The following is a 14,304-nucleotide window of genomic DNA, read 5'->3' on the forward strand; positions in this document are numbered from 1 at the left end:
CGCGAGCTTATCGGAGTCTGAAGGTACAGCATCGGCTTACTCAGAATCTTCCGATACAAGTACTAGAAAGAGCGAAAGCGACAGCGAGTCGAGAGTCCTAACAGGCGAGCCTGAGCATAATTCTCAGGATACAGCAGTTGAGCTGGAGGCCGCTACTGACGAACCCGCGACCGTGCCCGCATCGAACGATATCAGAGAGGGCCACTGCAGCACAATTGATCGGTCGTTCACACTTGGCAGAGAAGATGATCACGAGATAAATGACAATAGCAGCGACGATGCCCACTCGGTCTCTCAAGACGACGACGCTGTACAGATCACTGCTCAGTCTGCCGCGAGCACTGTTCAGACCACTCCCCAAGACACCACACCCGGCATTGTCGCCTCCTCTAGCCTAGCTCCTTATCCATGGATGTCTGACGAATAGGTACTCGAGATGTGGAGAGATGAGCGTGCACTTTTCGCGGAGCGGCGGTTCGCCCTGGAGCCAACTTTCCATCCAGATTCGAACGTAATGGAGCTCCCGCCACCACACCCACTCTTACAGGTAGAGTGAACGGAGTTTTGCGCTAAGGCTATAAAGATATAGAACTCTATCGGCCTCGGAGACGACAGTATACCAGAGCTTCCATGTTACGCTACCCTAATGCGGAGTCCAGACTTCCTCTTGATGTGCGTAATCCGGACCTGGGAGTACTCTTGGACTGTAGGCTACCCGTTGTCGGCCATCTCTGCTTTTGATGCGACACAATCCGGCTGTGCAGGTCTATCAGACAGTCCGCCTTACTGATGTAAAGACCACCATTGCCTCGACTCATAACATCACCTTAAGTAGAACGCAGCAGTCTCTCCGCCACGCGACACTGGCATGTCTGGCCATCGATGCAAACCACTTGATCCTTCCTAATCGTCGCATGATCGATCAGGTTGTCTATCTCCCCATCAGCCGCTGCACGTCCCACAGAGTGTCGCAATACATTCATGGTCCCGATCAATCACCTATTTGGCAGTCGATGCAGGCGATTGCTCAATGTCACCAAGTCCACATATATTTGAGCATCATTTCCAGCAGCTGAAGTTTCTGTCGAGCGCGCAAGACATTACACTAAATCACCAGCTTGCCGTTCAATTGTGTCCAAAGCCACCGGGTATATTCTCTGATCGCATCATTCGCAAAGGAAATGTTGATATCGATTGGTCTGCCAGCATCAAGTGCATTCCATCCATAAGCATCCTGCGTTTGGGTGATCGCCTCTGCAGATGGAGTGAACCACACGTCCCGTGAAGCCTTGCCGCACTCGAAGCAGGAGGGGTCCTTGCGGACCATGCGCCGGGTAAGAGCACATTTGATGCATGTGCGATGATCGCAAGGAGCGAGGCTGTAGTAGACATATTCTCTGCCACAACTAACACAAGGCAAATGTCTCTGTCCCTGATCGATCTCCACGTCGTCTTCGGCATCTGCAGCCATCATCGCTTCATGTTGGTCGTCCAGACGAGGCGGGAGGAATTCGTTCAGATACTCCAGCTGACCATGGAGCTGATCAACGATGGTCTGACGCTCGAACGATTCTTCAAACTCCACCTCGGGATCGTGCTGCGCATGACCACCGTGATTTCGAAGCTCGCAAGAGCAAGAGAACCGCATGGTAAGTAGAGTTTTTGCTCCTGTTGCGATACTGGCCCGGAGCTCGTTGATTGCGTTCTCTTGTCTCTGATCAAGTGCAAATGACGTCTCTTTGATGAGACCATCCTCCCCAGAATCGCATTGGAAAGTTTTTGACGCGATACGGGCTTTTGACCAATATCGGGGGAGTTTGCCTGGGAGTATGATCCATCTCGGGCCGTCTTGTTGCGCAGCGATGGAGTCGCGGTGCGTGTAGCGGCAATTATTGTTCTGACATTGCAATTTGCTGGCTGGGCTATCGCGGCACCAACGATGGACACAGGCCTGGCCAAACAGGTGACATTGGTCGCAGACAGATGCTTCGTTGCAGGGCAGCCCATGTGCCATGCAGTGGTCGCAGACGATGAACTTGTTGTGGTATCCGCCGTGGTCGACATGAGTCTTATCTGCTGTCTGCCATCTGGTCAATTCAGTTCACTCAGAGACGCGGGGATGACCTACTCCGGTCTTTCGGGTGTTCTTCTGTGCTCCATGGAACAGTTTGACAGCTTGCGCGCGCTCTTCGCGTGCATCACAGTCTCTCGCATCATTGTCGCCATCATCGTCTGTCGATGACATTCGTTGGAGCGCTGCGCTCAGATCGATGCTCGTGTCTTCTTCGCGCTCGAAGATGTATGGACTGTCACGATGCACGTCATTTTGCGCAGCAATAATCAGACGAAGTCCCCAGTCGTTCTTGCCGGCATCGAGTTCGTTGCTGGAGGCTTGCCGTACATCTCGATATCTCCTGAACAACGTGTCGCATTTATCGCAATAACAGTGCGTCAGCTCATCGTAGCGCACCTTGCCTCTGTTACGTGAAAAGGCATAGATACAGGACATTGCTGTTATCGGCACGTCTGTGATGTAGAGTTCCGGCATGTGCAACTTGTGAAGGGCCTTTCGAGTTCGCCACAAGCTCTTCTGTGCCTCGATCACACTCTCCGCGACGGCATCGTCCTCGGCACAGTGGACGGTGGCAATGGCCTCGGCAGCTCCTTTGAAGCGCTCGCAGTCACTGCAGATGCAACGCGCGTAGTTCGAATCTTGAGAATCCAGATAGCCTCTCGCAAGCTCTTCTTCAACTTCATTCCGGGGCATTGTGAGCAAAGGCGGCGCCATCGTGGCGTTGGTGGTGGTTTCACCACAGGTGGTCAGTGGTGCGGTGTGGAGTTGTGATGAGCAGTCGAGCTATACAAAGGCTCGAGGACGCGTGCGCGCGAAACGAATGTCCGCTCGCACTGCCGAGCTTCAGCTTCAGCGTCAGCTTCAGTTGCCTAACGGCCTGAGCTTCACTTCATTCGTTTGCAGGTCACTACTCGCGAACGGCAGGATCCCAGTCGCGCTGCATACACTTCATCCGACTTGACTTCCGTCGCCCGCATTCTATCAACACTGGCAGTGCTACAATCTAAGCCTGCACCTTGAACGTCCTTCCTGAAGCCGTTTTCCTTTCCTTCTCCTCCGTCTCTGGTCTCGCTCGTCGCAGAACTGTGCCACGTCAGTATGCAGAGAAGTGAAACTTCGCATGGAATATGACTTACCTTGCAGGAAGTCTGCTGTCCGTCGTCGCATGCGGCTGTGGATGTACGCCTTGCTGGCCTTGATGTGGTAGTGGAAGTAGTCACGGAAGGTCTGGATATGCGAAATGACCTCGTATCGTCGTTGTTGGGTCAGGTGGCGGGGAAACAGGACTGCTCGAACATTAGTCTTCTCTCACAGAAGGAAAACCCTCTCAGAGACTCACCAAATGTAATGTATCCAACCTTGTCCTTCCCACTGGCCAGCCCAGGGGTGCCCTGCAGCTCCAGAGGAGGGTCATTCCTGAACAGCACTTGCGGCGCATTCTGGATAGCTCTCCTTCTCGCATCGACGAATTCCTGCAAGAACACCTTTCCATATATCCTGTCCGTCTCATCCGAGAACACTGTGCTGAAAATGACAGTCACACGATCGTGGCTGGCCTTGATGTAGATGGCTTCTTGATCCCGGTAGTGGATCGCTCTTAACTCCCCACCCTCTTTCACACCTTGTGGCGCGCTCTCGCTCGTGTAGTGACTCGCCTGCTCCGCCAAGCTCGCATACTCATCGAAAGCCTGCTCAAAAGGCGCAGCCATAGCATTACGCTTCAGCAAGCTTATCCGGCGGATCAGATCATCCTTCTCCTCTTGTGACTCTGGCAGATTCTCCAAATCCACTTGCACGCTGAAGTCGTATCCTTGCTCGGGCTGGACGATATATGGGCCGTATTCGCGTTGCAGGACAGCTTCGGCGCCGTATTTGACGAGTTCGGGGAAACACTTTACTGCGATGGAGATGAGGATCTGAGTTTTGGCGTTTGGCGTCGAGATGTGGAAGGTGACATTGTCGAAGTCTGAGACTACTTGGTCGATCGAGGCGGGTGCGTTGCTAGTCCATTGTCAGCCAAAGTGCATACCTTATGCGATTGCCTGGGGACATACTCTGGGTTGAAGCGATCTTTGAGCAGCGACTCAATGAGCACGTTCTGATAGTCGAGGAGCAGCATGATGGGCGGAGAGCAGCTTTGCGCTGCTATGAGGTGTGTTACTATTCAAGAGAAAGTGTCGTGAAAGCTCAACGCTGCAACAGTCGAGTTCCTGCCTGGCGTCTGATGCAGCTGTCGTAACTGCCAAGCCCTGCGCAAGTGGGACAAGATGCGGCTCTGCGATCCCGGTCGGCGGTCGGCATGTGGGGCGAGCGACTGCCGATCTTCGAGAAATATTCTTGGGCGTGCAGGAGCTCTTTCCTCCAGACAGGTAAGTGAAGCATTGCGCCATTGCTTTATGCCGACTTTGTCTGACTAGACAGAGCAGGACGATGGTGCGCTCATATCGCAGGTACGAGCCCGGGCAAATCTTTGGCACCATTGCCACTGCTTCCTCCAACACCGTCTGGACTGCCGATGCCTCCAGTCGCAATGCTGGTAGTGGAAGAGCTTTTGTAGGCGCGAACGAGGAAGTGCTATGCTGGGATGTCAAAAAAGGCGAGCTACTATCACGATGGAACGACAAGGATAACCGCAGTGTCGTGACCTACATATCACAATGCGATGTCCAGCCCGATCTCTTCGCGGTGGGACATCAAGACGGATCTATACGGATATGGGATGCGCTGTCTGGCCAGATTGTGGTGAGCTTCAACGCGCACAGGAGCGCCATCACACATCTTCAATTCGATCGAGAGGGTTCACGACTTGCGAGTGGAAGCAGAGACACAGACATCATCATCTGGAACCTGCTTTCTGAAACTGCCGAATTCAGATTGAAGGGCCACAAAGATCAGATCACCGGCTTAGCTTTCCTTCGAACTTCGACAGGTGGAGCGCAAACCAATGAGAACGTGGACGGTATAGCAGATGAAGATGTGGAGGAACGCTACCTCTTGTCCACATCTAAGGATGCACTGGTCAAGATCTGGGATCTGTCAGCGCAGCATTGCATTGAGACACATGTTGCGCAAACAAGTGGCGAGTGCTGGGCCTTGGGCATGAGTCCAGATGGTGCGGGCTGTATCACTGCGGGTAACGACGGCGAGCTGAAAGTATGGAGTTTGGACATTGATGCGCTGTCTCAATTGGCGCTGTCTGTGGGCGATGGGAAGAAACCAGATGTTCTACGCAGCCAAGGAATTATACAAAGACAAGGAAGAGACAGGACGGTGAGCGTCAGCTTCCATTCAAAGCAGGACTACATCGCGGTCCACGGCTCAGAGAAGGCTGTTGAGCTATTCCGGACACGGTCTGCAGACGAGTTACACCGAGTGATGCTCAGGAAGCGAAAGAGAAGAAGGGAGAAGGCTGCTGCAGCGGGAGAGACACTGGTGCCGGAGAAGGAGGAGGCATTGGAACAACCGGAAGTGACAGACGTCTTCGTCCCGTACGTGATCGTTCGGACTGGTGTCAAAATGCCAGATGGGAAATGGGCGTCAGGAGGAAAGGTTCGCTCCGCGAATTGGATTACATCTGGGGCGAAGGCTGCGAAGAAGCTGCAGCTGCTGATATCGACCACGGACAACCGTTTGGAGGCGTACGAGGTTGTGGCACATCGCGCAAGAGAGGACAAAGGAAGTCGAGAAGCGCCCGACTACAGTCGCTCTCTTGCAGTAGAGCTGCCTGGGCATCGGACAGATATTCGCACTCTAGCTTTATCGTCCGATGATCGAATGCTCGCAAGTGCCTCGGCGGGATCGCTCAAAGTATGGAATCTGCGGACACAATCATGTCTCAGGACCATGGAATGCGGGACTGCGCTATGCTCAGCATTCTTGCCTGGCGACCGCATGGTACTTCTCGGCACCAAGTCCGGAGAGCTCGAACTGTGGGACATCAGCACAAGTACGCTGATAGAGAAGATCCAGGCGCATGACGAGAAGCACGCGATCTGGTCGCTCGCTGTTCATCCTGATGGAAGATCAGTAGTCACTGGATCCGCAGACAAGAGCGCAAAGTTTTGGCGATTCGACATTGTAGACGAAGAGATTCCCGGCACAAGAAGAACAACGCAAAGGCTGAAGCTAACACAGACACGGCAGTTGAAGGTCAACGACGATGTGCTCTCGATCTGCTTCTCGCCTGACCAGAAGTACCTCGCGCTCAGCACCCTCGACAACACAGTCAAACTGTTCTTTGTGGACAGTTTGAAGCCATACCACATACTCTATGGCCACAAACTTCCAGTGCTCAACATCAGCATATCAAGTGACTCCAAGCTTATCGCGACCAGTTCCGCAGACAAGAATGTCAAAATATGGGGCCTTGACTTTGGTGACTGCCACAAGTCTTTCTTCGCACACCAAGACAGCGTCATGCAGGTTGGCTTCATACCGCATCCTCAAGAGCAGGAAGAGAAGCACACAGTCTTCAGCGCAGGCAAGGACGGAGTGGTCAAATCATGGGATGGCGACAAATTTGAGCAGATTCAGAAGATGGAAGGCCACCACGGTGAGGTCTGGGCGATGGCCATCAGCCAAACTGGCGAGACTATTGTCACAGCTTCCCACGACAAGTCAATTCGGACCTGGAACGTCGGCGATGACCTGATCTTCCTCGAAGAAGAGCGCGAGCGCGAGCTGGAAGAACAATACGAAGCAACCCTGGCCAAGAACATCGACCGCGACTTCGAAGGCGACGAAGACGAGAATGCAGAAGTTGCCGCCGCATCAAAGCAAACAATCTCCACCCTCACGCACGGCGAGAAGATCATGGAAGCGCTGGAACTCGGCTTCGCAGATCTTGAGCTCATGACAAAACACAATTCACAACGACTCTCAAACCCCAAAATGCCTGCTTACCCTCCTGAACGCAATCCGCTCTTCACAGCATACGGTAACATTTCCGCCGAACGCCACGTCCTCAATACACTGCAGCGCGTGCCTCGACCAGCACTGAATGACGCTCTTCTGGTTCTCCCCTTCTCCACCCTGCCAACTCTCTTCACTTTCCTCGCCATCTTCCTCCACAAACGCATGTCGCCCGAACTCGCGTGGACGATCTCGTACTTCATGTTGCAAGCGCACATGCAGCAGATTGTGGCGTCCAAGAAGTTGAAGCCTTTGTTGCAGGAGATCTACGACGCGTATGAGAAGTGGCAGGATGAGGAGAAAAGGATCTTGGGAGCGAATGTTGCGGCGCTAGAGATCATGACGAGGGAAGTGAGGGAAGAGGAGATTGTCAATGGAGGATACTTGGATTATGACAAAGTTGGAGAGGGGACCGAGGATACTGCTGTAAAGGGTGGGAAGAAGAGGGCTTTTGCCAGTCTGGCGTAAGGCTCGAGTGTGCTGCGTGGAAGCAGTGTGGCTGCAGCTACAGCGTGTACGATTGTGCTACGTGAAACGTGAGTAGCAGTGTACAGATCTAGACAGCATGAAAGCAAGATGGATAGCCAGACTACACGGACTTCACAATGCCGTGCTCTTGCGCCGGCAACACTCTGATCCGCTGACTCCGCTGGCCTGCAACCAGTAGTTCCCTTTCACTATTGCCGTTTCACACATTGAGCTCAAGCTGTCAGCACTTCTTGCAAGCCTCGCCGCCACCAAACCAAATTTCTACATGATCTCCGTCTGACATGCAGCAACAAAGCAAGCAAGCGAGAGACTTCTCGACTCGTTCTTCCGCCTTCGATGGAGCTTCCACTTGCATTCTGCAGCTCCACAACAGGAGTGATCAGATGAGCATGGGTCTGTTTGGGTTTTCTGGAGAGTGGAGTACTGTGCCATGGGCTCGGCGAGTCTTTCGGCGGCATTGCGACTTGTCTCGCTTCTGCTGTAGCATCTCACATCAAGGCTGAGACTGAGTTTTTGGAAGCGAATGTGCAGGTCGGTCAACACGACAGCACAACCGAGTTCACTTATGATGGTATCTGGAAGTATATACAAGCCACGCCGAGCATCTTGAACGCATGATCAAGCTCGATGGTCTGCCTGGCGTAATGCTTGGACACGACGGCGGGATTTGACGGCGCTGCGAGTTGCATTGGACTGTGATCCCGGATGTTTGATGTGGCCGGAGAGAGACCGAGACGCGTTTCTGCTCGATTTGTAGCATTTCTCCGCAGATGATGGAAGTTTGTTGGGCGTTGATGCGGGATGCTGGTTCGTACTGTACAGGAAGGGCACTATAGTGATGGTATCTTCGAAAGCGATCGAGACTGGGAAGATGGTTTGTAGGGCTTCGATGTGAAGGAGAGGATGAAGGAGGAGAGAAGCTCATCTGGCTGGTCGCTTGGCGCGAACGGCTGGCGGTTGGCGGGCTCCACAAAGCTTTTCTCCAACTTCACGAAACATACCACTTGCACGCCGACTTCATCTGTCGATGCCTCACGCACGCGACAAGTCTTCAGTTTATTACTCACTGCCGCTTCACTACTGATGAGAAACAATGGTCTCCGAACTTCACCACCGCCGAAGCACAGACAAGCGGCGTAAGCTTCGTCTTCACGAATAGCCTTCCGATAGGCCCGCCGGCCGCCTGGTGCTCTGGAGGCGGCTGATGTGGAGCGCAGCTCTCCCCTGCTCCGTGCAACCAGCGGCGCTCCAGAACTCAGCATGCGCAATGCAGCAAGCCACTTGGCCGCCAGTGGTCAACGCCCTCCATGTCACTGGTCTAGACAGCTCTCGCCGGCGGATGTGAATGGGATGGCAGACTTATGCAAACCCGTCCCAGGTGAATGATCTCCAAGCTAGGCTGCCCAATGGCAGGAAATTTCTGCTGCTATTTTGGCACGGACCGGGTCATCAGCGTCTGTGTCCTGGCGAAACTGCAAGACCAGCATACCCTACGTAAAGTTTCGCACCTTCTGGAGTGCAGCAACACGAATGCACAGCTTCTGAGCCATTTGGACGCCGAGCTAGTGCGACAGCAAGCGCGTATTGGTCACCACTGGCCACGCCACCGCCTTACGACAGTCTTTCACGCGAGCCCGCAGTCTATTCGGGCCGGAGAGAAGCATCCTTGGCTGGCAAGCGAAGCTCATCTTGCCTGTGCTTGGGGAATCTGGGCTAGTACGGCTGGGGCTCCATACTAGCAGGCATAAATCCCCTCCCATTGGTGAGGGAAGTGAACTTCGTGCTGGTCGCGTGGCAGCAGGGTAGACTTCATAAGTGTCGCTCGTTGCCCTGCGCTTTTTGTGAAGCACTGCGACCATCCCTTCTGCTTCTTCGTTGTGTGTTGGTGTGAGCTTCTTGTCTCTCACACGCTTCGTTGAATATGCCTTTCACCATCAAGCCGCCTGAGGGCACGCCTGGCAAGGCATGGCCTGCTATTGCTGTCGGCCTCTTCGTCGCCTTTGGTGAGTACTTGTCAGATCTCCTGTAGCTGTACAGGACTAACAACGCCTCAGGTGGCGTTCTTTACGGCTATGATACTGGCACAATCGGTGGCATTCTTGCCATGCCATACTGGCTCAAGGAGTTCTCAACTGGACACACGGACGAGAACGGAAATCCCGCAATCACATCCTCGCAGTCATCCACCATCGTCTCCCTGCTCTCCGCCGGTACTTTCTTCGGAGCACTGACCGCAGCGCCTACTGGTGATTTCTTTGGACGTCGAATCGGCCTGATGATCTCAAATCTGGTCTTCTGCTTCGGAGTCATTCTCCAAACTGCTGCCACTGAGATCCCACTCTTCGTTGCTGGTCGCTTCTTCGCCGGATATGGTGTCGGTATGATCAGTGCACTTATCCCTCTCTACCAGTCCGAGACTGCACCCAAGTGGATCCGTGGCTCAATCGTTGGTGCGTACCAACTGGCAATCACTATTGGACTTCTCCTCGCTGCAATTGTCGACAACGCAACGAAGGATCGCGATGACACTGGAAGCTATCGCATTCCGATCGCTGTGCAATTCGCTTGGTCTATCATTCTTGTCGGAGGTCTCATCATTCTACCCGAAACCCCGCGCATGTGGATCAAGCGTGGTGATAATGAGCGGGCTGCAAAGTCGCTGGCTACACTTAGACGCCTCGATGTCAATGACCCAGCTATCATCGACGAGCTTTCCGAAATCACCGCCAACCACGAGTACGAGATGAGTCTCGGCCAAGCCTCCTACCTCGACTGCTTCCGAGGAAACCTTGGAAAGCGATTGGCAACTGGTTGTGGTCTCCAAGCTCTCCAACAGCTTACTGGTGTGAACTTCATTTTCTACTACGGCACAAGTTTCTTCAAGCACTCTGGTATCCAGAACTCTTTCGTCGTCAGCATGATCACGTCCTCCGTCAATGTGGCCTCGACTTTCCCTGGCCTATACATGGTGGAAACCTGGGGACGACGCAACCTGCTCCTCTTCGGCGCCATTGGAATGGCAGTCTGCCAGTTCATCGTCGGTGGTGTTGGTACAGGAGCTGGCACTGAGAATATGCCAGCACAGAGAGCTCTCATCGCTTTCGTGTGCATCTACATCTTCTTCTTTGCCTGCTCGTGGGGACCTTGTGCTTGGGTCGTTACGGGAGAAATCTTCCCGCTCAAAGTCCGAGCCAAGTCTCTTTCCATGACTACAGCTAGTGAGTCTTCTCACTTGCAGCCTCTGAACCCTTCCGCACACGCTAACCTCACACTTCTCTCAGGCAACTGGCTTCTCAACTGGGCCATCGCATACTCCACTCCCTACCTCGTCGACTCCGGCCCAGGAAACGCCAACTTGCAATCCAAGGTGTTCTTCATCTGGGGCACTTTCTGCTTCATTTGCATCATTTTCGTCTACACCTTAATCTACGAGACTAAGGGCCTCACTCTCGAACAAGTCGATGAGCTGTACGCGAAGATTCCTAACGCTTGGAAGTCGCCTGGCTTTGTGCCCACTGTCAACTTCACTGATGTGGCTGATATTGCTCACGATGGAAGGAAGTCAAGTCTGGCAGATATTGAGGATACTGTCAACAGGAAGAAGTCTGTGACGCACTCTGAGAAGGCGATTGCATGATTGTGAATAAAGGGAATGTACAGGGTGGATAGTTTTGTAGTGCATCTAATGAGCTTTATGAGCACATGTCAAAGACATTCAATATCACCGACCGTCTCATGTCATTGATGCCTCCATGCTTCTTCGATCATTCGAAGGTGAGGAGAGTAAGCTTCAGAAATGCCATGATTGTCTAATTATAATATCTTATTGTCTGATGCCGTTTGCTCAAATACAAGAAAACTCCTCTATCAACTGAGAAAATATGCAACTCATCTCTATGATCAGCCAGCGTTGAGCGGCTCTCTATGATCCTGCCTCGCATCCACAGTCCATCCCCGCTCCAGCCCTTCTCATCCCATCATCCTAAGTGGTGCCTGAACTATGCCGCCTTCGCCTGCTTCTCCCTCTCCAGCGCCCTCCACTTCTCCTCGGGAATCGTCAAACACCTGATCCCCAAATACTCGCAAATCGCCGTACAAACCACATACGCCCACCGCCCATACACAATCGTGCTGAAAACGAAATATCCCCGGAGATAATATAATTGAATTTCTGCTGATGGAGCCGGGAAACCAATGTAAGGCAGATTCACTAACACTGCTCCGCCGATTAGAGGTGCCAGAAGAGCAGTCCAGTATGGAAAAGGTTGTCGAGTGAGATGCGCGAGGATGATTTTCGTTGTGAGGCGGCCGAAGACGGTTGAGAGGGTGAGGCAGAGGAGGACGAGGTGGTTGTCTCTTAGTAAGGTGGAGTATGGACTTCCGAGCCAAAGGGTTAGGGAGCCGCAGAAGAGGAGCATGGGAGTCCATTCGAGGAAAACGGGAAGGATAGGGAGGTTTGCAGCCTTTCGAGCGCGGATGACGTTATAAATGCAGCCTGGAAGATGGGCGATGAAGAACGCGAGGAGGAGAAGAGGAGCCCAGATATCTTTGACGGAGGCTTGGCCTAGGATGTGTTTGTTTCCGAGGACTTTGGAGATGGGTTCGTGCCAGATCTGATGCCCGAAGTACCCTGAAGCCCAGGCGATGAGGCTGGCGATCAACAGGCCTTCGGTGGGGCCGTTGAAGTAGCCTAGGTAGAGGGTGTGGGTGTGGTATGTTTCCCATGTGGAGAAGAACATTGGGAGACAAGGCACTAAAGCTGTGAGGGCGCCTAAGGGGGTAGAACCTAAGCCCATTGCTGAGACTTCGAGGATCGAGGCGAGAGTGCAATTCAAGCTGTCGATTCCGTGGTCGAAGAGTTCACCTAGACCGGAACTGGTGCCTGTTCGGCGGGCTTGTTTGCCGTCGATGTTGTCCATTGTTGAGTAAGCCCATACACCAAAGGCGTAGGAGTAGGAGACCCAGGAGAAGGCAGGACCAACCAGGCCAGGATCAGCGAGTTGTTGAAGGCCGACGTTGGCGATGATGAAGAAGAACCCGATGAGGGTGACCATATTCGGAGCGAGCCATAGCGGGAGGAACTCGACGCAGAAGTTCCACTATCGTCAGAAGTTAGTCACTTCATCAAGGCATCTCTCGTTCCTGCCCTCTGGCTTCCAGTAGAGAGAGGTTACGCAAAATGCTTGGCAGCAGGAGTAAGCAGCAGGGAAGTCTCGGATACCTACATAATGCCTCAAAATATGATTCGAAATAGGCGAAAGGTCCACGGACGAGTACTTGTAGGTCCTGAAATGCTTGAGTCCATCTTCCGATAACGTGCCACTGGCGGGCATTTCTGTCAATACGAGTTTCAGCTTCAGCGACTTCTCCTTTTAGACTTTTTCACGACTTCTGCCACGTACGCTTGTTCGCCATCGTAATGGACTCTGTGGTTGTCGGGAGCTGGCCGGAGCTGTCAGTGGAAATTCGTTTGGGTCAAGTGGGATTTGGGCGAGAGGGGCACACTGCTTCGATCATGATAGCTTCGTCGTAGCTTCCGAGGTGGGCTATGTAGGTCAATGACGGAGAGGCAACAGCTTGGCTGGGAAAAAGCTTGAAAATCAGCTTCGTTGGCGAGAGAACTCCATTGCTGCGCTCTCATTGGATGAGCACCAACTCTACCATGCGAGACCATTTCATCAGCGCAGAAGAGAAGAATGTGAAAGAGATCTGGTAGGAATGGCATTTTGATCGTTGCAGTCTCGTTTCGTAGCTACGGATAAACATTCGCAGCGTCATGACATCCTGACCTCGAATGCTGATCATACATCAATCTTGCTTTTGCCAGCCATTCAGTCATTGCTAGTGATCTATACTATGCGCGCGATAAAGAGTTCCAAGCACATTGAGCTTTTCCTGCTCAGCATGCCTTTTCTGACTCCCTGCACGCAAAACGCCATAATACAAAGACCCAAAAAGTAGATGTGAGGCGCTTATCGGGTAGACATGGCCTTAGTGACAACACGCTTGAGGGCAAGCTCCTTCTTCTTGAGGTCCTCGCTGGTGGCATCCTCAACCTCGAGCTGGGCCATGGCGTCGGACAGAGCGCTCTCAATCTTCTCCTTCTGGCCACGCTTGAGCTTCATGCTCATTGATGGGTCGGAGACGATCTCCTCAACTCTGCTGATGTAGCTCTCGAGCTGTTGTCGGGACTCGAACTTCTTGCTGAATGCGTTGTCGCTGTCCTTGAACTTGGCGGCATCCTCAACCATCTTCTCGATTTCGCCAGAGCTGAGCTTGCCGACGGAGTTGGAGATGGTGATGTTGGCGCTGCGGCCGGAAGACTTCTCGGTTGCGGTGACCTTCAGGATACCGTTGACATCGACTTCGAAAACGACCTCGAGGACGGCTTCTCCGGCGCGCACTGAATTTTGTTAGACTACGACTGCAACAGGAAACCGGGAATACTCACTGGGTGGGATAGGAGCCAGAGAGAATTCGCCCAAGGAGGTGTTGTCCTCGCAGTTGACGCGTTCGCCTTGGAACTGTCGAAAAGTCAGCTGGATGCGTGGAGCAGATCTGAAAATTGGAGCTACTTACCACCGGGAACTGCACTGTCTGCTGGTTGTCGGCGACAGTGGTGAACGAACGCCTGTTGATGGTGATGATGGTTAGTTGCTGAAATATGTCGGGATTGATATGGTGTGCAGTGATGTGTGTGTGCAGTGATGTGTGATGATGTGCTGATGAGGTCCGGTCCAGGTCAGGTCCTTTCTCCGGGAGTGTGAAAGCCAGTAAATGTGCTAAAGTGCTGAACAGATGCATGGTGAACAGATGAGCCAGAGATGAGG

General features: G+C 53.0%; 6 protein-coding genes across 6 annotated transcripts; 2 read left to right on the top strand and 4 right to left on the bottom strand.

Annotated features, from left to right (window-relative positions):
• Nucleotides 1-822: 822 nt before the first annotated feature.
• On the bottom strand, nucleotides 823-2,788 carry CKM354_000627700 (uncharacterized protein; the record flags this gene model as incomplete). The annotated part of the gene is made up of 3 exons (XM_044801585.1): nucleotides 823-872; nucleotides 1,123-2,080; nucleotides 2,129-2,788. The coding sequence occupies 3 exons, from the start codon at nucleotides 2,786-2,788 to the stop codon at nucleotides 823-825; spliced, it is 1,668 nt and encodes a 555-aa protein (XP_044657520.1).
• Nucleotides 2,789-3,077: 289 nt separating this feature from the next.
• CKM354_000627800 (uncharacterized protein) lies at nucleotides 3,078-4,193 on the bottom strand (the record flags this gene model as incomplete). The annotated part of the gene is made up of 4 exons (XM_044801586.1): nucleotides 3,078-3,157; nucleotides 3,211-3,360; nucleotides 3,414-4,075; nucleotides 4,129-4,193. 4 exons carry the CDS (start codon nucleotides 4,191-4,193, stop codon nucleotides 3,078-3,080), a joined length of 957 nt encoding a protein of 318 aa, XP_044657521.1.
• Nucleotides 4,194-4,504: 311 nt separating this feature from the next.
• CKM354_000627900 (snoRNA-binding rRNA-processing protein DIP2) lies at nucleotides 4,505-7,453 on the top strand (the record flags this gene model as incomplete). The annotated part of the gene is made up of 1 exon (XM_044801587.1): nucleotides 4,505-7,453. One exon carries the CDS (start codon nucleotides 4,505-4,507, stop codon nucleotides 7,451-7,453), a length of 2,949 nt encoding a protein of 982 aa, XP_044657522.1.
• A 1,942-nt stretch (nucleotides 7,454-9,395) lies between these two features.
• CKM354_000628000 (uncharacterized protein) lies at nucleotides 9,396-11,111 on the top strand (the record flags this gene model as incomplete). Its single annotated transcript, XM_044801588.1, has 3 exons — nucleotides 9,396-9,477; nucleotides 9,529-10,692; nucleotides 10,756-11,111. 3 exons carry the CDS (start codon nucleotides 9,396-9,398, stop codon nucleotides 11,109-11,111), a joined length of 1,602 nt encoding a protein of 533 aa, XP_044657523.1.
• Nucleotides 11,112-11,472: 361 nt separating this feature from the next.
• Nucleotides 11,473-13,199, bottom strand: CKM354_000628100 (uncharacterized protein; the record flags this gene model as incomplete). The annotated part of the gene is made up of 4 exons (XM_044801589.1): nucleotides 11,473-12,573; nucleotides 12,700-12,809; nucleotides 12,877-12,916; nucleotides 13,131-13,199. The coding sequence occupies 4 exons, from the start codon at nucleotides 13,197-13,199 to the stop codon at nucleotides 11,473-11,475; spliced, it is 1,320 nt and encodes a 439-aa protein (XP_044657524.1).
• Nucleotides 13,200-13,446: 247 nt separating this feature from the next.
• Nucleotides 13,447-14,278, bottom strand: CKM354_000628200 (uncharacterized protein; the record flags this gene model as incomplete). The annotated part of the gene is made up of 3 exons (XM_044801590.1): nucleotides 13,447-13,877; nucleotides 13,926-13,998; nucleotides 14,054-14,278. 3 exons carry the CDS (start codon nucleotides 14,276-14,278, stop codon nucleotides 13,447-13,449), a joined length of 729 nt encoding a protein of 242 aa, XP_044657525.1.
• Nucleotides 14,279-14,304: the final 26 nt, after the last annotated feature.

The sequence above is a fragment of the Cercospora kikuchii genome, assembly GCF_019650295.1.
Source record: "Cercospora kikuchii DNA, contig_00004, whole genome shotgun sequence".
In the NCBI taxonomy this organism is placed as follows: Eukaryota; Fungi; Ascomycota; class Dothideomycetes; order Mycosphaerellales; family Mycosphaerellaceae; genus Cercospora; species Cercospora kikuchii.